Here is a 22,686-nt window from a genome sequence, read left to right as displayed (position 1 = left end):
TTCCCAGTCAGTACACTGTCACTTTGTTTTATTGCCAGTGTCATTTGCCTTACAGAAGCTTTTCAGTTTCATAAGGTCCCATTTATTAATTGTTGATCTTAGAGCCTGCACTGTTGTTGTTCTGTTCAGGAAGTTGTCCCCTGTGCCAATGAGCTCAAGTCTCTTCCCCACCTTTTCTTCTAACAGATTTATTGTGCCTGGTTTTATATTGAGGTCTTTAATTCATTTAAACTTCTGTTTTGTGCAGGCTAATAGATGTGGATCAATTTGCATTTTTGGACAGTGGGTGTTGAAGTCTCACATTATTAATGTATGGAGTTCAATGTGTGATTTAAGTTTTATGCTTCTTTTATGAATGTGGATGCTCCTGTATTTGGGGTGTAGATATTCAGAATTAAGACATCATCTTGGCATATTTTTACTTTGATGAGGTTGAAGTGTCCTTCCCCATCTTTCTGTTAGTTTTGGTTGAAAGTCTATTTTATTAGATACTAGAATGGCTTCTCAGCCTTGCTTTTGGGGTCTATTTGCTTGGAATACAGCTTTCCAACTCATTACTCTGAGGCAATGCTTATCTTTACTGCCGAGGTGTGTTTCTTGTATGCAGCATAATGATGGGCCTGGTTTTCTCATCCATTCTGTCAGCCTGCTTCTTTTTACTGGGGAGTTGAGGTCATTGATGTTGAGAGACATTAATGACCAGTGATTGTTAGTTTCTGTTATTTTGATATTTTGATGTTGTTGTTGGTAGTGTGTATGTGTGTGTGTGTGTGTGTGTGTGTGTGTGTGTGTGTGTGTGTGTATGTATGTGTGTGTGTGTGTGCGCATGCTTCATTTCTTTTGGATTTGTAGATGTGGAGTTATTTATTTCCTGTGTTTTCCTGGGTGTAGTTAGCCTCCTAGAGTCAGTTTTCCTTCTAATATCTCTATAGGGCTGGATTTGTGGCTAGGTACTGATTAAACTTAGTTTTGTCATGGAATATCTTGTTTTCTCCATCTATGGTGATTGAAAGGTTTGCTGGGTATAATAGTCTGGGTGGCATCTGTGGTCTCTTAATGTTTGCATGACATCTGTCCAGGCCCTTGTAGCTTTCATAGTCCCTGTTGAGAAGTCAGGTGTAATTCTGATGGGTTTGCCTTTATATGTGACTTGGTCTTTTTCTCTTGCAGCTTTTAATATTCTTTTCTTGTTCTGTACATTTATTGTTTTATTATGTGGTGGGAGGATTTTCTTTTCTGGACCACTATTTGGAGTTCTGTAGGCTTCTTGTATATTTATGGGCATTTCTTTCTTTAGGTTGGAGAAGTTTTCTTCTATGATTTTGTTGAAAATGTTTTCTAGGCCTTGGAGCTTGGAGTCTTCTCTATTCCTATTATTCTTATATTTGGTCTTTTTCTAGTGTCCCAGATTCCTTCAGTGTTTTGTGTCAGGAACTTTTTAGTTTTAAGATTTTTCTTCGATTGTTGTATTGATAACTTTGATTGTACCTTCCACATTTGAGATTCTCTCTTTTATCTCTTGTATTTGGTTAGTGTTGCTTGTGTTCATGGTTCCTTTTTTTTTCTTCATGTTTTCCAACTCTAAGATTACCTTATCTTTTGTTTTCTTTGTTGCCTCTAATTCCCTCTTGAGGTCTTTAATAGTTTTATTCATTTCTTTTTCCTGTATTATTGAATTTTCTGTAAATCTTTATAGGATTTATTTAATTCCTTCATCTGTTTGGATGTATTTTCCTGTAATTCTTTATAGGATTTATTCAATTCTTTCATCTGTTTGAGTGATGTGTTTTCCTCTTTCAAGGCTTCCATCACTTCATCATCTCAGTTCTAAAGTCTTCTTCTTGTGCATCATGGGTGTTTGCATCTCCAGGGCTTGCTGTGGTAGGGTCACTGGTTTCTGGTGGTGTTTAATGGCTCTGAGTTTCTAGTTTTCTTGTGCGGGCATCCCTGTCTGTGCCCCACATGGGCCAGGCAGGTTGGGAGGAAGCAATGAGAGCTCAAAGCCAAAGGTTGTTTGCTAGGGCTCCCCAAAGGCCACCTCAGGATGGTGGACAGTGGCTGTGGAAGCCTGCACCCAGCTCAGCTCAGATGGGTTCCTCATATATATCCTAGTTGGGTCAGGCAGGAGAGGAGTAGGCCCAAAGATGCTCAGGTGCCATACAGTCCTTTTCGAGATGGCAGGGCTCTGCGTATCTGCTCTGTGTTCAAGATGGGTGAGACCAGTAAACAGCTGGGGGCCTGGAAGAGATCCAAGCCTGAAGTGTTCCGGTGTTCCCCCAGACCTTCTTGAGATGGTAGCAAATATGAATTGTGCCCCATACCTGACTCAGTTCTGCCTATCTACTCTGTGTCCCTGATGGTAGACAGCTGGGGGGATGAAGGGGATCTGAGCCCCAAGCTGCTGGGGTGCTCCACAGGCCTTTTTGAGTTGGCAGGGCTCTGCTTATTTGCTCTACGTCCCAGTTGTGCCAGGCCAGTAACCATCTGGCAGGCAGAGAGAGATTCGAGCTCAAGGCTGCTCAAGGAATGGCAACTAATGCAGAGTGTGGTCCATGCAGGACTCAGCTCTGCCTGTCTGCTCTGTGACCTAGACGGACAAGGCCAACAAGCTGCAGGTGGACAGAGAGATCAGTGCAGAAGCTGCTCACAGGGTGGTAGCTAATGCGGAGTGTGGTCTGCTGAGGTCTCTGTTCAGCCTGTCTGCTCTGTGTCCTAGCTGCGTCAGGCCAGTAAGCTTCAGGTGGGCAGATTGAAATCTGAGCCCTGAGCCTGAAGGTGCCCACAGGATGGCAGCTAGTGTGGATGGTGGCTGGACTCAGCTCAGTATGCTCTATGTCATAGATCAGGTAAGCAGCAGACGTTGGAGAGAGCCCAAATCTACAAGGATGTCTCACAGTCTTTCTCAAGACGGCAGCTAATGGGGGTTGTGCCCTAGGACTTTTCTGTGGGTTAGCTGGGTAGCCTAATGGAACCACATTTAACTCAGCTGCCGAAGAGAAGAGAGGCTTTCCCACAGGACACAGGAAATCTGGACACAACCTGTTCCCCAGGTGTTTCTCCAACTGCCCACCTCTCTCAGCCCCCATTCCTTAGTGTCCAGCCACAGCAAGCCTCTGAAGACATTCTGTTTCTACATATGTAATAAGTGAAAGAGCAGACATGAGTAAGCTGAATGTGCTTTTTAGACCTTGGCACTACAAAACAGGCCAGACATTATTTGGATTTATCTTCTTCTGAAAACATTTAATCAATTAGGGCAAACAAAACCAGAAGCCAACCACAGGATTCCATGGCCTCTCCTCAGTCATGGCACAGGGACAACCAGACAGATTGACTATAGGGCATTTTCTTTATGTGCTTCTATTATATGATGAGCTTAGCTCCTGAGGTCTGTTGGTATTTCTTATTTCTATGTTTTACTCTCCCCAAGTTGTCCTTCTTATTCCTGCTTTCCCAAGCCTTGACTCCAGTGGGAGTGTCTACTCATCTTTTTCCTCATTTCCCTCCTTGTATTTTGCTTTATTTATTTATTTATTTATTGAAAACAAACTCTTCTCCCATACAATACATCCAGACCTCAGTTTCCCTTCCCTCCATTCTTCCAAGCTCCCTCCCACCTCCCTCTTCCCCAGATTCACTTCCCCTGTTTCCCTTCAGAAAATCTGTCTCCACATCTTAACATCATTGGGCTCATATCCCTCTTGCTATAACGATGACCACACTCCATACTGTAAGCACCATGGCAGGTGCCATGCTAGCCTTGTTTCTGTAGCCATGGTCCTCAGTGATGCTGGTACACAGCTGATACTCCACTGATGCTTGTTGGCTAAGAAGAGAAGTTGTCATTGGATGCCAGGTGATTATTTTCTGTTTCTGATGAAGATGGAAACACTTAAGGGGAGGGGATGAGTAAATTACCTGAGATCATACAGCATATTCATCATTTGCTTCAAAGATACCTCCCAATCTATAATAGAGATAAATTTCTTTTCTGTTAAAAAAAAACTGAAGAAATAAATTTGCTTCAAGGTGGACAAGGTAAGTGTGGAGCCTCACTGTCTGGAGAAACTGTTGTTTCTGTTCAGCCATGTTAGCAATATGCACTGTGGATAAATGGTGCACACTGTTACACACTGAATAGATACATTACACCTGCTTTGACTGGGTGCTAGGGTCCTGGAGGGCTTAGGGTTAAATTGCTTTGAAGAGACATCATGACCAAGGAAACTTATAGGAGAAAGCATATGTAGGGTTAGTCCATTGTCACGATGGCAGAGAGTATGGCAGCACACAGGCAGGCATGGTCCTGGAGAAGTAGCTGAGAACTTTATATTCTGATCCTAGGCAGCAGGAAGAAAGAGAAACACTGGGCCTGGTGTTGCCGCAGCAACACATCTCCTCCAACAAGGCCACACCCTTTAATCCTTCAACATTTCACCATCTGAGGACTAAGCATGACAACATATGAGCTTGTGGGGATTATTCCCATTCAAACCGCCACACTGGACAAAGCATCAAGATTTACCAAACAAGAATTAAAAAAAAGAAAACAAAGCAAAAGATCAACCAACCAAACCAAACCAAACCAAAACTCTAGGGGCTTGAAAGATGCAGTTGAATGGTTACGAGTGCTTGCTGTTCTTGCTGAAGACCTGGGTTCAGTTCCCAGAATCCACATCCTGGGGCTCACAATCCACTGTAACTTCAGTTCCAGGGGCTCTGATGGACTCTTCTAGCTTCTATGGGCACTCACATGCACATAGGGTACATATTGATGACTGGGCACACACACACACACACACACACACACACACACACACACACACACACACACACATTTTAAAGGAAACAGAAACTAGCAACTTATATTTGTGTGAAGTTAACATAGTTTAGAGTGTGAGCATTTTTTAAACAATCCAAATCACTGCTTGCTTTAGCAATTAATTAAAATTAAAATCTAAAAATTTAAAAAACATTATAGCAACATTTAGTGTCACAGGCTCAATATCAATCTCTATTTCTGAGATCATACTCTAGACATGTGAAGTGGTTATGGTGATTGGCTAATATTTTACAAATAAGCTTTGAAATACTTTTTTGAAAGGTCTGTATAGAATACACTCATGAAATTGCGCTTTGGTTAATTAATAATGACATTCTGATTCTTTCATGGGTCTTAAATTTTCTCACCTTAGTCTTCAGTTTCAAGCTCTGTGATGTCTTCTCATTAGAATATTCTTGCCAGGGATATTTTCTTTTTTCAGTTGGAAAGAAAGCTGTCATGGAATCAATGAAAGGCTGAAAAATATGCAGCTGCAGGATCACCCTCTCCAGAATGTTCTGTGCATTTCAAATATCAGAGCATATTGAAAATCTGAGAGTGCTAGCCTGAGGTTTTATTTAGCTTTTACTTAGCTTCCACTCAACTTTGGTATCTTAATTATTGTTCTAGTGATGTGAAGAGACACCACAACCAAGGCAACTTTTATAAAGGGAAGTGTTTAATTGGGGGCTGGCTTACAATTTCAGAGGGTTAGTCCATTATCATCATGGTAGGAGCATGATGAGCAGGCAGGCAGGCTTGGTGCTGGAACAGTAGGTGAGAGCTTTACATCCTGGTCTGAAGGCAGCAGGAAGAGAGCAAGAGACAGAGAGAAAGAGAGAGAGAGAGACAGAGAGAAAGAGAGAGAGAGAGACAGAGACAGACAGACACATACACACAGAGAGAGAGAGAGAGAGACAGAGAGACAGAGAGACAGAGAGACAGAGAGACAGAGAGGGAGGGAGGAAAGACTGGGCCTGGTGTAGGCTTTTGAAAGAAACCTCAAAGCCCACCCCCAGTGACACACCTCCTCCCACAAGGCCACACCTCCTCCCACAAGGCCACACCTCCTCCAACAAGGCCACACCTCCTCCCACAAGGCCACACCTCCTCCAACAAGGCCACACCTCCTCCAACAAGGCCACACCTCCTCCCACAAGGCCACACCTCCTCCAACAAGGCCACACCTACTCCAACAAGGCCACACCTACTCCAACAAGGCCATACCTCCTTATCCTTCCCAAACAGTTCACCAACTGGGGACCAAATATACAAATAAATGAGCTTCTGTGGGTGGGGGCACTCTATTTCACACCACCACACTTGGTAAAGTCTACCAAAATGTAAGACAGCTAGTGCTAAATTTAAACATGGGAAGACACTGGGTTATCTAATAGATGAAATTTAGAGCTTGTTAGCTTTTGGAGCTTCCTAGTAAAAGGTGATAAAAGGTATGGTAGGACTCTGAAACTTAATTTGTATCTGGCTGAAAAGAGCATTTCTGTTCATTTTCCTTTTTTTAAAAAAAATGTATATTCTTCTCTTTCCATTAGGAATGTGAAATGAAAAAAAAATAAGAATGTAAAATGACTTATAAATGGGGGTGTCAAAGGGAAACAGGGGCTTGAAATACTGGTCAGTGTTAAGAGTGTTTGCCTAGCATGTATGGAGCCCTAGGCTCAAACCCTTATTACTTAAAAAAAGTCTGCCTGTCTGCCTATCTATCTATCTATCTATCTATCTATCTATCTATCTATCTACCTATCTATCATGTGCCTATCTGTCATCATTTATCATCTATCTAAACAAGCATTCAGGGCATCTGCCTCATCAGCTTGAGTTTGTTCTTGTGTAATGGTGATATGAACAGGTCATAAAGACAAAAGGGGTGACGGCAAGGGGACTGTGGTGCTCCTTCCTGGAGAGGAGGCGAGGAGTTGCTTGTCTCCTGGTGTCTTACACCCTCGTGCTCTCCTTGCCCAGATGCCATGCAGCTGTGCAGAGAGGCAGCAGGACCTGGACAAATCACCAAATACCACATGTGATGCTCTCAAGAGTCCTTTAGAGATTACATATATATATATAGAACCAAATCCTTCCAAGTATATATATATAAAAAAGCCCCACATACTTCTAGATATTTCCTTTAAAAATTATTTTTCAATTCCATAAATATAATAAGGAAAATGTAGATATGCTGATCAAAGGATCCTATAAGGCTTTCAAAATACAAACTCAAAATCATTTTGAGTAGAACCAAAGTTAACTGAGAGCAAGTCAGTTATATGTGTCAAATATGCAAGGACTCAAGGATGCTAAGAAAAAAAAACACTTAGGGCACAAATGATAAATTTCCAGGTAGGTCTTTACAAATCAGGCCATAGAAACTGCCTCATCAGTAATCCCCACTACAGAAAAACATTCCCAGAGCAGTGAGCTTTAAGTGGGAGGCAGCTGCTGTATGTGTAATGGACATGCTTTTAGCCAAGGAATGGTTCACTTATGCCAGGGACTTTCCTAAGCATTTTGTAGGTTATTGGAACATCACAATTTTTGGATTATTACACACTGGTTTCTCTTTGAGATTTTTATTTTATGTGTTTTGCCTGCATGTGTTTGTGTAACATGTCTTCAGTAGTCATGGAGGGCAGAAGAGGGCTTTGGGTCCCTGTGATCGGAACTAGACCATTGTTAACTACCATACGGGTGCTGGGAAATGATCTCAGGTCCTCTGGATGAGCAGCACATGTTCTTAACCACTGAGCCATCTCTCTAGCCTCTATTGCAAACATTTAAACACAGCTTAGCTGAGTGGTTATTTTTGCCCAGGACAACAAAAGAAGGACTGGGATTTGAACCCATAGCACTTAACTTCTAACACCAGGCTCCTTTTGCTACCTTAACGCTTCTGAAAAGTATTCACTGCCAAAGGCAAACTACTAAGGGAGAGAATAGGATGCAGCTCAGCTTACAAGACAGCATGGTAACAGAGGCAAAAAGACTGCCTGCATCCCGATAACTCAAAGATGCTGCTGTCTTCTACGTAACACAGCTTCGAAGTTTGATACCCACAAGTCCCTCCCCCACATCGGAAGGGTGCCATTTCAGAAAATGTAGGTTCCACTGAAAGGCAAAACAGCTAAGAATCAGCTCACACCGATGCTAAGTTTCGTCTTCTCAGTTCATCAGCAGGCAGGCTGGTGACACCGCCCAACCCTCTAGAGCCACACAGTGTGGTCTAGTCAGAGAGCAGGAACGGACGATTACAGCCTACATTGCGCTGACAGCCGTGACTTCATTTAATCTCTCAAAGCTTTTTCCAGTCTTCCCTTTCTTTGTCAGCAGACAGACTATGCATCTCGTGGTGAAGTCCCGAGCCAATACATGAAAAGGGCACATCTTAATAGAGCTCAAGGGTGGCTGACATTACGGTTGCTGTAGAGTCAACCTATGAACAATGGGCCCTGGTACAATGAAACCCATTATATCTAATACCCAGGGCTTATATTCATCCCATCGGCAAGCACCACAGGGAAACAGGATCAATAAGCACCTCTGCTTTGGAAAACTTTACAACCCTAAATAAAGGTAAAGGAAAGAATTAAGGTAACAAATAAAGAAATAATGAAAGGCGAGGTCACAGATGTCAGCTGAGCCATGCTGCGAGTCTCAATACCAGGAGGTAGGGCTCACTCAACTTGGTAGTCAATATTCTACGGGCAGAGATTTAAGGAGTTTAATCAGTGGATCGAGCCATGGTGGGAGAAGAGTTTCAATATGGCCCATTGTGAAAGGAAAACTAACAGAATTGTCTTTTTAAGGTTGACGGAAGACACTGGAGTTGGTAGCCCATGCCTTTAATCCTAGCGCTGGGGGAGGCAGAGGCAGGCAGATCACTGTGAGTTCAAGGCCAGCCTGGCCTACAAAGTGAGTTCAGGCCAGCCAAGGCTACATGGAGAAACCCTGTCTCTTTAAAACTTTAAAAAAAAAAAAAGTTGATGGAAGAAATGAGTACTGTGGCTTTTCTCGTAGAGTCTTTGTGATGTACAAAGCAATCGGGAAAGAGATGGCTGAAGTCTGTGGATATGGAAAAGGGAAAAGTGGACTCACTCCTCTGGGTCCCAGTCACCTGTAGACACATCAGAGTCCCCAGTTAAGATATATAAAGATTCCATGGGCTTTATCACATCAAAGAGCAAAGAAAAGTTGCACTCATGAGATCCAATTCCTATCTCAGGTGCCAAAAAAGGATACCTAATACTCCAAAATAGCACTCTGATGAAATATCTAATTAAGTGTCTGTGCCTAATATTAACTGTTTAATAATTCCAATGAGTTAAAGAATCCTATTTTGAGTAGCAGCATTTTTAGAATTTAATCATTATTCTTCAACATTAAAATAGAAAAGAAACAAAAATAGCATTTCTATTGAGTGTAAACATGTCAGTGATTTGAGATTTTTCTGAGGCGAAGTTAAAACCATCCTGATCAAGTATTATGTACTTTTTGTTGGAGAAGCAGCACATCTGGCAGGGAGTGGAGCATGGCTTCAAATCCTAGGGATGCATTTGGTAAATGAGCAGACATAAAAGGACACAGGTGACACTGTTCAGCACAGTGTCAAACAGGTAAGGGCCCCCGAATAGCAGGAGTCAGGCTCCTGAAACCCACTGAGTGTATTCTCTTCTCCAGTTTCCATGTTTTCAGCACAGAACTGTTTATGTTAAGACAGGCTGTGATAGCACACTGTCACTGTGCAGCCATCCATGTTCATTACATCAACACAGAGCACTGTGACATCATATGAAAGGCCACTTTTCCATGAGACACACTAGCAGTGTGGTATCTGGTAAAGGGTGGGGTGTGCAGACAGTATGCTTACTTAATTTTTGGAAAGTTCTCAGCAGGGAGGGTCTAATAAAAGGTTTCTTCTTAAACTCAGAAATATCTAGAACATTTCTTTTCCTGAGCGCCATGATTCATCAGGCTCAGCTAGACTTATAGGTTTCTTTCACGGCTCATCATTCTTCAACACTTCCCCCAATGGGGGGGACAGGGTGTGTGTGTGGGAGCCACCCATGGGGAGGACAGGGTGTGTGTGTGGGAGCCACCCATGGGGAGGACAGGGTGGGGGAGGGAGCCACCCATGGGGAGGACAGGGTATGTGTGTGGGAGCCACCCATGGGGAGGACAGGGTGTGTGTGTGGGAGCCACCCATGGGGAGGACAGGGTGCGTGTGTGTGAGCCACCCATGGGGAGGACAGGGTGTGTGTGTGGAAGCCACCCATGGGGAGGACAGGGTGGGGGAGGGAGCCACCCATGGGGAGGACAGGGTGGGGGAGGGAGCCACCCATGGGGAGGACAGGGTGTGTGTGTATGTGAGCCACCCATGGGGAGGACAGGGTGTGTGTGTGGGAGCCACCCATGGGGAGGACAGGGTGGGGGAGGGAGCCACCCATGGAGAGGACAGGGTGTGTGTGTGGGAGCCACCCACGGGGAGGACAGGGTGTGTGTGTGGGAGCCACCCATGGGGAGGACAGGGTGTGTGTGTGGGAGCCACCCATGGGGAGGACAGGGTGGGGGAGGGAGCCACCCATGGGGAGGACAGGGTGTGTGTGTGGGAGCCACCCATGGGGAGGACAGGGTGCGTGTGTGGGAGCCACCCATGGGGAGGACAGGGTGTGTGTGTGGGAGCCACCCATGGGGAGGACAGGGTGTGTGTGGGAGCCACCCATGGGGAGGACAGGGTGTGTGTGTGGGAGCCACCCATGGGGAGGACAGGGTGTGTGTAGGGGAGCCACTCATGGGGAGGACAGGGTGTGTGTGGGAGCCACCCATGGGGAGGACAGGGTGTGTGTGGGAGCCACCCATGGGGAGGACAGGGTGTGTGTGGGAGCCACCCATGGGGAGGACAGGGTGTGTGTAGGGGAGCCACTCATGGGGAGGACAGGGTGTGTGTGGGAGCCACCCATGGGGAGGACAGGGTGTGTGTGTGGGGCGGAGACAGGGAAACTACGATACGATTATGCTAAAGTGTTTTGACTTATTTAACACAGCTCTAGGGTAAGACAATATTCATTGTTCTTAATTCCCTTATAATATATGTGTATGTATAAATAAGCAGGTGTAGATATAATTACAAGGTATAAGGTATTCATAAGTAGTTACAACAGGACACTACTAAATGGGAGCCTTTCTTCTGCTTCAGGCACCACAGGAAGTACAAGTGGCTAACAGCCTCATTTAGTCAGGTGAGCAGAAACCATCTTTGTTAAGTTTCTGTGCATTTCAAGTAGATGATCTTGCTTGGATGTAGAAATTAGTCATTTGTTTCCACTAGATACTAGTTTGGTGACAAGAAAGACTATTAAGAAAGCAAACCTGAGGGAGACTCCAAGATGGCGGCATACACGGTGTCTGAGTACCTGGATCTCAGTGACTGCAGAGCAAGTAAATGGCTGGGCTCCTGTCTTCAAAACACTGGCCAGTGTCTATGCCTCCCTGACAAGAGGAGAGATCCCAGGTGCTAGGGACACCTACCCTCCAGCTTCCAGCCTCCAGCCTCCAGCCACCTGGTGCCTTCTGCCTACCTGAGGATGGTTCCAGAAACACACGGTTCTAGGCTCCAAACACCAAATTCTCCCCATCTTCCTATGGATGACTCCTGGGTTCCAGGGACATGGTCCCAGCCTCAGATGCATGGTTCTACTCATCTCCCTGAGGAGACCTGTCAGACAACAGGATCACACAGGGTCTCTCTTCAAGATGGTGGTGCCCAAATCAGTGACAATGCTGCTGACTCTGAAACACTAATATCTGTGTCTCCCTGGTGAAAGAAGAGATCTTTCAGGAACACACAGGTACAGTTCACGGCTTTATTAGCTTTCCTGAGGAGATCTGCTGTCTGTAGGTCCCACTTGGACACACCAAGCAGAGAGCTGCGGACTACTCACGGAGATCTAGCTTCCAGCCCACATCCCTGTCCACCACCCTAAGGAGGGCTGCTGGACCCAAGGCATATCCAACCTCTGGCCCAGGGCTCCTCCCACATGCCACAGAAGCCCGGGGGTATCAGGAATAACCAACCAATACCAGGGACAACCAGATGGTTAAAGGCCAGTGTAAAAACACAATTAACAAAAGCCAGGGAAATATTGTACCACCAGAACCCCCAACAAGCACTGGATAGCTTAATGCAGCTAAAACATAAGAAAGTGAACTTATGCTTACAAAGATGATAGAGGCCGTTAAAGAGGAAACGAATAAATCACTTAAAGCAATACAGAAAGTATAATCAAACAGGTGAAGGAAATGAATAAAACGGTTCAAGATCTGATAATGAAAAGGAAACAATAAAGAAAACAAAAACTGAGGAAATCCTCGAGAGGGAAAACTTAGGGAAGGGAACAGAAACTACAGAGGTAAGCATCACCAGCAGAATACACAAGATGGAGGAGAGAAAGGCCAAGAAGATACAATGGAAGAAATTGATATATCTGTCAAAGGAAATATTAAATCTAAAAAATTCCTGACACAGAACATCCAAGAAATCAAGGACACAATGCAAAGATGAAATCTACAAATAACAAAAATAGAAGAGATGATTCCTGGCTCCAAGGACCAGAAAATATTTTCAACAAAATCATATAAGGAAATTTCCCCAACCGAAAGAAATAGATGCCTTTAAATATACAAGAGGCTTACAGAACACCAAATAGATTAGACCAGAAAAGAAATTCCTCCTGCTACATAATAATCAAAACACTAAATGTACAGAACAAAGAAAAATATTAAAAGCTGCAAGGGAAAAACACCAAATGACATATAAAGGCCGACCCATAAGAATCACACCTGACTTCTTAATAGATACTCTAAAAGCTGGAAGGGCCTGGACAGATGCCTTACAGACCCTAGGAGACCACAGATGTCAGCCCAAACGACTATACCTAGTAAAACTTTCAATCCGCATAGATGGAGAAAACAAGATGCAAAACCAAATTTAAACAATATCTAAACACAAACTAGCCCTACAGAAGATACTAGAAGGAAACCTCCCACTAAAGGAAGAAAACTATACCCCAAAACCCCACAGGAAATAAATAACTCCACTGCAGCAAAACCAAAAGAAGAGAAACAAACAGCACCACCACCATCAACATCAAAATAAAAGGAACTAACAATCATTGGTCGTTAATATCTATCAACATCAATGCACTCAATTTACCACTAAAAAGACGCAGGCTAACAATGGATGTGTAAACAGGACCCATTAGTCTGCTGCATATAAGAAACATACCTCAACAATAAAGATAGACGTTACCTCAGAGTAAAGGGCTGGGAAAAAGTTTTCCAAGGAAACAGTCCTAAGAAGCAAGCTTGAATAGCCACCCTAATATCTAATAAAATAGACTTTTAACCAAAACTAATCAAAAGGGATGGGGAAGAACACTTCATTCTCATCAAAGGGAAAATCCACCAAGATGACATCTCAATTCTGAATATCTATGGCCTAAATGCAAGGACTCCCACACTCATAAAACAAGGACAAGAGCAAGAAGGAGGAGGAGGAGGAGGAGGAAAGAAGAAGAAGAACAACAAGAACAACAACAAATAAACAAAAATAAAACAACTACTAATGCTTAAATCACACATTGAACCTCATACCTTAACAGTGGGAGACTTCAATACCCCACTCTCACCAATGAGCAGGTCAATAAGACAGAAACTAAACAGAGAAGTAACTAAACTAGCTGGCATTATGAATCAAGCAGACTCAACAGAAACCTACAGGACATTTCACCCAAACACACAAGAGTATATTTCTTCTCAGCATTCATGGAACTTTCTCCAAAAATAACCATATACTTAGTCACAAAGCAAGCCTCAACAGAAAGAAGACTGAAATAACCCTTTGTATTTTATTATGGATTAAAGCTGGAACTCAACAGCAGCAGAAACAACAGAGAGCCTACAAACTCACGAAAACTGATTAACTATCTACTTAATGATCACTGGGTCAGGGAAGAAGTAAAGAAATTAAAGACTTTCTAGAATTCAATGAAAATGAAGGCACAACATACCCAAACTTATGGGACACAATGAAAGCGGTGCTAAGGGGAAAGCTCATAGCACTAAGTGCCTTCATAAAGGAACTGGAGAGATCTCATACTAGCAACTTAAAATCACACATGGAAGCTCTAGAACAAAAGGAAGCAAACAAATAAAAGAGGGGTAGACAGCAGGAAATAAACTCAGGGCTGACATCCTATAACCCCTAAGGAAACAGAAGCAGTCATTAAAGGTCTCTCAACCAAGAAAACTCTCGGGCCAGATGGTTTCACCACAGAACTCTATCAGACTTTCAAAGAAGAGCTGTTGGGGGTTGGTCTGGTGCTATGTATTTTGATGCTGACTACTGGCTCCCAAGATATAGTGGCTACCCTGACAAGCACATTCTCACATACCCCAAGTATTGCTGTGTAACTTTGCCTCCCTGATTGGGTGAATAAAAGATCTACACCTGGGCAGGGAAGAAGGAAGGGGCAGAGTGAAAGTTCACAGGCTTGCTGGAGAGAGAAGGATTTTAGGAAGAAGGAAGAAGACAGGTAGTGGAGGAGGAAGGAGAAGGAGGATTTCCTGGGATAGGAAGGAGTCACATGACCCAAGAGGAGGAACTCTGAAGTTCCACATGGAAAGAAATGACCCAGATGAACAACACTAGCAAGTATTCCGGGATCACAGTTGGGACATAGCCAGACAGAAACTATGAGAAACAGATGGCATGGGACAGAAGCTGGGATACAATGGAAGGTAGCTTAGGAGTTAATATCTGCCATGTTCCAGGTAAAATAAGGCTTATTCTAAAATGTATCAGGTGTCTCTGTCTTTACTGATTGTGAAAGTGGGCTAGATAATACAGTCATAATAATTATAAACTAATAATAAATATTAGGCCATACTTTTAAATTAACAGCAAAAAAGAGATAATACCAATACTCTTCAAACTATTCCACAAAATAGAAACTGAAGGAACACTGCCAGATTCATTCTATGAAGCTATAGTCACCTTGATCCCTAAACCACACAAAGACTCAACCAAAAAAGAGAATTTCAGAACAATCTCGCTTTTGAACACTGATGTAAAAATACCCAATAAAATACCACAAACTGAATCCAAGAACATATCAAAAACATCATCCACCATGGTCAAGTATGTTTCACCTCAGGAATGCAGGGATGGTTTACCATACAAAAAACTATCAATGCAATCCACCATATAAACAAACTGAAAGAAAAAAAACACACCCTCAAAACACAGTCATCTCATTAGATGCTGAAAAAGCCTTTGGCAAAATCCAACAACCCTTCATGATAAAAGTCTTGGTGAGATAAGGGATTCAAGATCCATATCTAAACATAACAAAGGCAATATACAGCAAGCCAATAGCAAACCTCAAATTAAATGGAGAGAAACTCAAAGCAATTCCACTAAAATCAGGGACCAGACAGGGCTGTCTACTCTCTCCATAGCTACTCAGCATAGCACTTGAAGTTCTAGCAAGTGCAATAAGACAACTAAAGGAGACCAAGGGGATACAAATTGGCAAGGAAGAAGTCAAAGTATCACTATTTGCAGATGATATATTAGTATATACAAGTGACTCTCAAAATTCTACCAGAGAACTCCTACAGTTGATAAACACCTTCAGCAAAGTGGCTGGATACAAAATTAATTAAACTAAACTCAGTAGCCCTCCTTGACACAAACAATAAACAAGTTGAGAAAACAATTAGGGAAACTATACCCTTCACAACAGCCACAAATAATATAAAATATCTTGGTGTAACTCTAACCAAGCAAGTGAAAGACCTGTATGACAAGAACCTCAAGTCTCTGAAGAAAGAACCTAAAGAAGATATCAGAAGATGGAATGACCTCCCATACTCTTTGATCAGTAGGATTAACACAGTAAAAATGGCCATCTTACCAAAAGCAATCTACAGATTCAATGCAATTCCCATTAAAATACCAGCACAATTCTTTACAGACCTTGAAAGAGCAAGTCTCCAGTTGATATGGCAAAACAAAAAACCCAGAATAGCCAAAACAATCCTGTACATTACAAGAACTTCTGGAGTTATTATCATCCCTGATTTCAAGTTGTACTAGAAAGCAATAGTAATTAAAAACTGCATAGTACTGGTATAAAAAGATAGGTTGATCAATGGAATTGAATGGAAGACCCAGAAAGAAACCCACACATGTGTGGACACTTCATTTTTAACAAAGAAGCCAAAACCATACAATGGAAAAAAGGAAGCATTTTCAACAAGTGGTGCTGGTATAACTGGATATCTGTATGTAGAAGAATGCAAATAAATCCATATTTATAACCCTGCACAAAACTCAAATCCAAGTGGATTAAAGGCCTTAATATAAAACCAGAGATACTAAATCTATTAGACGAGAAAGTGGGGAAGAGCCTTGATCTCATTGGCACAGGAGACAACTTCCTGAACAGAACACCGACAGCGCAGGCTCGAAGATCAACATTTAAAAAAAAGATTTATCTACTTATTTTCATGTATACAGTGCTCTGCCTCCTTGTAGCCCTGCAGGCCAGAAGAGGCATCAGATCTCATTACACATGGTTGTGTAATGTGGTTGCTGGGAATTGAACTCAGGACCTCTGGAAGACCTCTTAACCTCTGAGCCATCTCTCCAGCTCCCAAGATCAACAACCTGTCTTCTTTGGTGGACTTAAGCCTCCAAGTCGGCCACAGTCTCCTGACTTCTGGAACACCACTGTGTTCACTGGAGTTGTGGCTGGTTGAAGTGAGTGTGATGCTGGTCAGGGCTGTTTCCCCTTGGTGGTCTGAAAAGGAGCATCCTGCTGGTGAAGGGTCTGGGCATGAGGGGAACAACCTGCCCTATGGGAAGCTACCTGAGCTTCAGGGCCGCCACTTGCTCCGCCTAGCAAGACTTCCTTGCTCAGAACAGACAGAGCCCAGAGCCATGAGCTTAAAAACAATAGCACAACAACCAAGATGAAATGTGCTGGGTGGCACAGTGGAATTTATTTGTCTTTATGGTACACACTTAGTAATTACACATAAAAAAAAAACACACACACACACTGTCAAAATGGCCATGTGTAGTGCAGGAAATGACTGGTCCCAGTTCAATTAAACAAACGCTAATTCTGCTCAGAAATGAGCCTTTTTCTAATGCTTTAATTTTTCTTTTTTTAGGCCCTAAGGATGCAGTTTAGTACAAATGTTTTCACTGTTTTGTTATTGTCAGATGCATGATGCATATCCCAGGAAATAAGTGAAATCAACAAAAAGCACATTTTTGCAGAATAAATTTGATGAAATTACTGCAGACCAAAAAAGAAATGTTAACAGTTATATTTTCTTCTCAGGCTTAATGTCTTTAAAAATATTTCCCACACTTTTTGTGTGTGTATGTGTGCAAGGATTCATTGATTTCTTTGGTTTTACACTGTATACTTGTTTGACCTAACATAGTTTCATTTGTACCAATATCAAAAATCAAGAATTTACACTTCAAGAGGCAGAAATGGAATTAAGTCTTCAGTGTAAATGTCTGGTCCATTTGGACATTATTGCTGTCACTGCTTTGTTTCTGATAGAGATGAAGGAATGCACCCATAGCTCCCTCTTCATGTACAATTGGTTGTGTGTTATCATCTGCAATATGTCTGGACATTCACAAAACTATCCTGATCCTGTCTTTAAAAACAAAAAGCGAGACTGCACCAATAAATAAGTCTACCTAGAGGGTACAATAAATAGGCTTCTCCTCAGGAAGGAAGGATATTGTAACACAAAGCCTCCAGTGCTGTGCCATTAAGCAGCAGCTTTGGCTCTCCAAAGTCTCTGACTAGTGGTTTAATTTTAGATCGTTCTGCTGCTGGTGTGACGGCTGGCAGGAAGAAGAGCCTCTGCTGCTCTCATCCTTACAAGCTGAAGTCAGAGTGGACACAACTGTAAAGTTTGCTTTGGGGATTTTTTGTCTAGGTGTGTGCCATCATTTTTGACTTTTGCAAAGTTGTAGAATATACACTTTAGGGATTAAGCAGTAGTACAATTCCTTCAGTTCGGTGGCTGCTTGGTCTCCAGTCACGCCAAGGCAGAGGGAACCTGTCAGAAGTTCTGCTGCCTCCTCTTCTTTGCATCCATGGCATCCAGGATGGGCTGCCTCTTTGCACTGTATCTTTGATGCAGCTCTTCTATTTCTCGTTCCATCATGGGGTCCAGCGCTTTCAGCCGCATTTGTAGTTCTTCTAAACTTAGATTTTTTAACTAGATATAGAAAAAAAAAAAAAGAAATGAACATTGTAGAACCATCCAGAATATACTGAAGCCTAATGAGTTTTAGGATAATATTTCAGAAAATTCTTTACATAATCTTTAAAGCATGGTCAACAATTAAAGCAGACATTCTTTTCCTGAAAAAGCCACAAGCTACACCCTGCAGACACCTCAAGCAATTACAGCCAAGTGATCAATATCTGTGCTGTTAGAGACGACTCAATGATTAAAAAAAAAAAAAAGACAAAGACACCTATTTGAAAAAGGCCCAGAGACAAATGGGCCACTGGCAATAGGAGCCATTTAGGTGACATTCTGGGGACAACTTTTCAATCTTCCGTGCCTTGCCAACTCTACAGTGCTGTAAAAACCCAATGCCAACAGATCAGGAATGGGCTAGGCTGAATACAGGCTCCCTCAACAGTTTCATACTTTATTTTAACAAATGTGTACAATTTTAGCACTTAAAGAGAAAATTACATCAGAATATTTTTACCCTGTTTTGATAAAATATACTATGATACTATTTTCTTAAGAAAACCCAGGAGAAAGAAACCCGAAGCTGATTTGAACTGCACGGTGTAAGCTCTGCTCCAGGTATGGCCAATCTGAGACAGAAATGGCTGCGAGGTTTTTAGCAGATGCAGTACAGTGTGGTCACGTTACGTTAGGGGACAACAGCATACTCCTCACTGCTTCCCATGGTAACAGCAGGAAAGAGGGCTCATAGCATCTCCCCCAGGGGTAGGATCTGCTCTGCTACATAACATGCTCTAAGGCCCTGGGCGTAACAGTATTTGTTGATTTGTCAACACAGAAGTTGGGGGTCATCTCCTGAGAAGCAGTCGGGAATTGTCATCTGGGACTATCCACGGCTCTGTACCACAGACCCACACAGTCAGCTTTTACCCTATCAACATTTGAAACTGTCCATACACTAAAGCCACATGTGGGTAACGGCACTAGCTGCAAAGCTTGATAGTGTGAGTTCAATTACTGGAATTGATATGGTGGATGGAGAAAACCAACTCCTTTGTAGTCCTCTGATTCCCACATAAGTGCAGTGGCATGCATGTGCTCCCCAAGTCCTAAATAAATCATGTGAAAAACCCTAAAACTCTGCCTTTCTTGATTATAGTAATAGCAGAAAGGAAGTAGTTTTTAAGGAAAAAAAAAAACCCAAACCCAAAACAATGGATTACAGATTGCTAGCATCCTATGCCCCACACCTTGGTGAGTCAGGACAAATCTGTCTCACTGCCCCTAGGAAGCCTAAGAGGAAGAGGAAGGGTACGCACTGAAGGGCTGATGGGCCTCAGGCCCGCACAGCCTCACCGTGGGACAGAGATCACAGTGAGGTGCCTAAGCAGTTGTCATGGGATTCTCCTGCATTTCCTGGGAATAACATAGATTGCTTTTCAGAACAGATCTTCCGCAGAAAGAAAAGAGCTGGGCCCACCATAAGCTCCAAGGCCTGTGAGGAACAGAGACTCTCCCAGGAGCACAGACCAGCTTGGTCCTTGAAAGAAGACCGTCTCATCAAGAGGAGGCCCTGCCTCACTGAAGTGAGGAAATGCCAACATTGAAGGTCTCAGAGAGGCTGCGTGGTGGGGTGCAGGAGTCTGGTCAGGCATGGGGGTCCCTGAGAGCCAGGCAAAGCAGGCCTCAACTGCCAGGAGCCATTATTCTGGGGCAAAACCATTATATGAGAGCAGAAAAACTAGTCTGAAAAATGACAAAACCTGAAGCTCATCTTTCTAAGAAGACAACTCTCCAGGTGTTTTATGAGTCAAAGCTGGAAAACACTCTTATTACTTACGTCACCGAAACAGGAGTCGGAAATAGCACTCTCACCAGCCCTGTGCCTTACTCACAGTACGTACCTGGCCCGAAGTGACTCCAGCTTACCCAAATCAAATTCTCTCAGGCAAAAAAAAAAAAAAAAAAAAAAAAGGTTCTGAAGATACCAAGAATGAGTCACAAGACAAGGTTCCAAAAATATGTAGGGAGGAACAATGCTGCGGGAAGGCATTCAGCTCGAGGCGGCCATCTTGCCCTGGGGCAGGGGTGGGGGGGAGCGTGGGGGTGGGAAGCAGCACTGGCCTGAGGGGAACCAGCCTTGTCCTGTGTCACTGCACAGCAACAAACAACCCTCCTGGCTTTATTATTTTTTATTTTAAGGAAGAGTCTTTCTGTATACCCCAGACTCCTTGAACTTCTATACCTCAGGCTAGCTTCAAGCTCGGGACCCTCTTGCCTCAGTCTCCTGATACTCATCCGATTAGCTGTTAAACTATGCTACAATTTACATTTGCATTCGTTTCATAGTTGTATATGGTTTCTCCATGCTTTAAAAACTGAGCATTAATCATATACTTGTTCCGTGCTCAGTTCTGTTCAAATCACCATGGGGATAAGAAGACTGCACAAGGTAGCTACGGGCTCTGTACAATACCAGCCTGTGACACTGCTCTGAAGAGCCAGCGTGGACACAGTGCCAGCCTGTGACACTGCTCTGAAAGGCCAGTGTGGACACAGTGCCAGCCTGTGACACTGCTCTGAAGGGCCAGCATGGACACAGTGCCAGCCTGTGACAGTGCTCTGAAGAGCCAGCGTGGACACAGTGCCAGCCTGTGACAGTGCTCTGAAGAGCCAGCGTGGACACAGTGCCAGCCTGTGACACTGCTCTGAAGAGCCAGCGTGGACACAGTGCCAGCCTGTGACACTGCTCTGAAGAGCCAGCGTGGACACAGTGCAAGCCTGTGACACTGCTCTGAAGAGCCAGCGTGGACACAGTGCCAGCCTGTGACAGTGCTCTGAAAGGCCAGCATGGACACAGTGCCAGCCTGTGACACTGCTCTGAAGGGCCAGCGTGGACACAGTGCCAGCCTGTGACAGTGCTCCGAAGAGCCAGTGTGGACACAGTGCCAGCCTGTGACACTGCTCTGAAAGGCCAGCATGGACACAGTGCCAGCCTGTGACACTGCTCTGAAGGGCCAGCATGGACACAGTGCCAGCCTGTGACACTGCTCTGAAGAGCCAGCGTGGACACAGTGCAAGCCTGTGACACTGCTCTGAAGAGCCAGTGGAATATGGAGACAGATGCTCCCAGGAACATCGATGGAGCCCAATTCTTCCTCTGTGATTTCTTTAAGCCTTGTTTTTATTATTTTAAGTTACACATCTGTATGTGTGCACGTGAGCTCCTGTGCCTTGGAGGTCAGGGACATGAGAGCGCCCTGGAGCTGGAATGGTCACCTCATGTAAGCCCTGGGAACCGAACTCCAGTTCTCAGCAAGAGCAACAGGTGAGGCAACTGCCATGGCAGCTCGCCGGCCCTACCCCAGTGCTCTTCATCACTTGAGTTCAGCACACCTGAATCTCCCCATTTCTAAGGTTCTACACCACACAACTTGAATAACAGAATTTGGTATCTGATTCCAGAAAGTGTTTTCTAATCAAGTTATGTCTGAGTTTCATGACCCTACTGCAGATAGTCTAACTTTTTTGACTTTATAGACTTCTAGAACCTCCCTGCCTCACTGCTGGAGACCCTGGCATGCATGGGCAGGAGTGAACACCGGGCGCAGAGGGGTTGGCCACCCTAACACCAGAGCAGCAGGCCATCATGTAGAGCAAACAGCTACCACGACTTAACATCTCTGGATGTCCTTCTTTGGGGGGGGGCACACTGCCTGTAGTTAACCAGTGTTAAGTCATGGCAATGAATTAAATTCTGGGAACGAAGACAACTCTCTTTCAATAGAATTTTAGGTTTTCGATGTATATAGTTTGTGAAGCATGGGCCTGGGGTGCTGGAGCACCACTGTGTGACATTGATAAGGAACCAGGCATTCCACTGTTTAAAAAAAAAAAAGCTTAATAAGGCACCTAAATATTCTTTCTTCCAGTGATACAATTTTGTCTCACATGGAATAGGAAATCCTCCCACGGTAGTTTACAGAAAAACTGACTTCTGAAGTAGAGGACACAGGGTCGAAAACCATATTTCTTACTAACCTGTGCAGCATAGTGGCCTTCTCCTTTAGAGGCCCTCATGGGAAAGCCACTGCCCTCCCTTTTCTGATGTCACAAGGTACATACTCTTCTGTCTTTGTCAGGTCTGCTGATCTACTGAGAACTAGGGCCATTATTAAATAACCTTACAAACCATTGTACCAAGAGCAGGCTGCCTGGTGGACAGCTGGACAGTTAGGAAGATGGGTGTGGCTCGTCCTCATCGTTTTTACTGTTTATTTCCTTTTAATTCTGAGTTTTGGACTGGAGTTGTGGAGTTATAGAAAATGACTGCTTCATAATTTATAGTTAGCCATGTCCCCAGGTGAGGCTGCCAGGGAACTTCAGAGAAATCCTTTATTAAAATATTTATTTAGATTTCCTATAGACCAAACACTATAGACAAGGAAATGAATAAAATGCTTTTCACAAGTGTGCAATCTAGCTAGCAAGGAAGGAGCACACAGAGCTCATGGGAGTATGGGAAAGCTGGAAAAGCGTAACAACGC

The 22,686-nt window shown here is 43.6% G+C and overlaps 1 protein-coding gene across 2 annotated transcripts in view; it reads right to left on the bottom strand.

Moving 5' to 3' along the window:
• Positions 1 to 16,866: 16,866 nt before the first annotated feature.
• Positions 16,867 to 22,686, bottom strand: part of STK3 (serine/threonine kinase 3) — a 248,862-nt gene continuing 243,042 nt past the window's right edge. For both annotated transcript variants that reach the window (XM_084749308.1, XM_084749307.1), the window contains exon 11: positions 16,867 to 18,151. In XM_084749308.1, coding sequence (XP_084605434.1) covers positions 17,993 to 18,151 — 159 coding nt within the window. In that variant the 3' untranslated portion in view covers positions 16,867 to 17,992. The remainder of the gene's footprint in view (positions 18,152 to 22,686) is intronic.

Source organism: Acomys minous (assembly GCF_964271855.1).
Source record: "Acomys minous genome assembly, chromosome: 12".
NCBI lineage: Eukaryota > Metazoa > Chordata > Mammalia > Rodentia > Muridae > Acomys > Acomys minous.
This window is presented reverse-complemented; position numbering and strand designations above follow the sequence as displayed.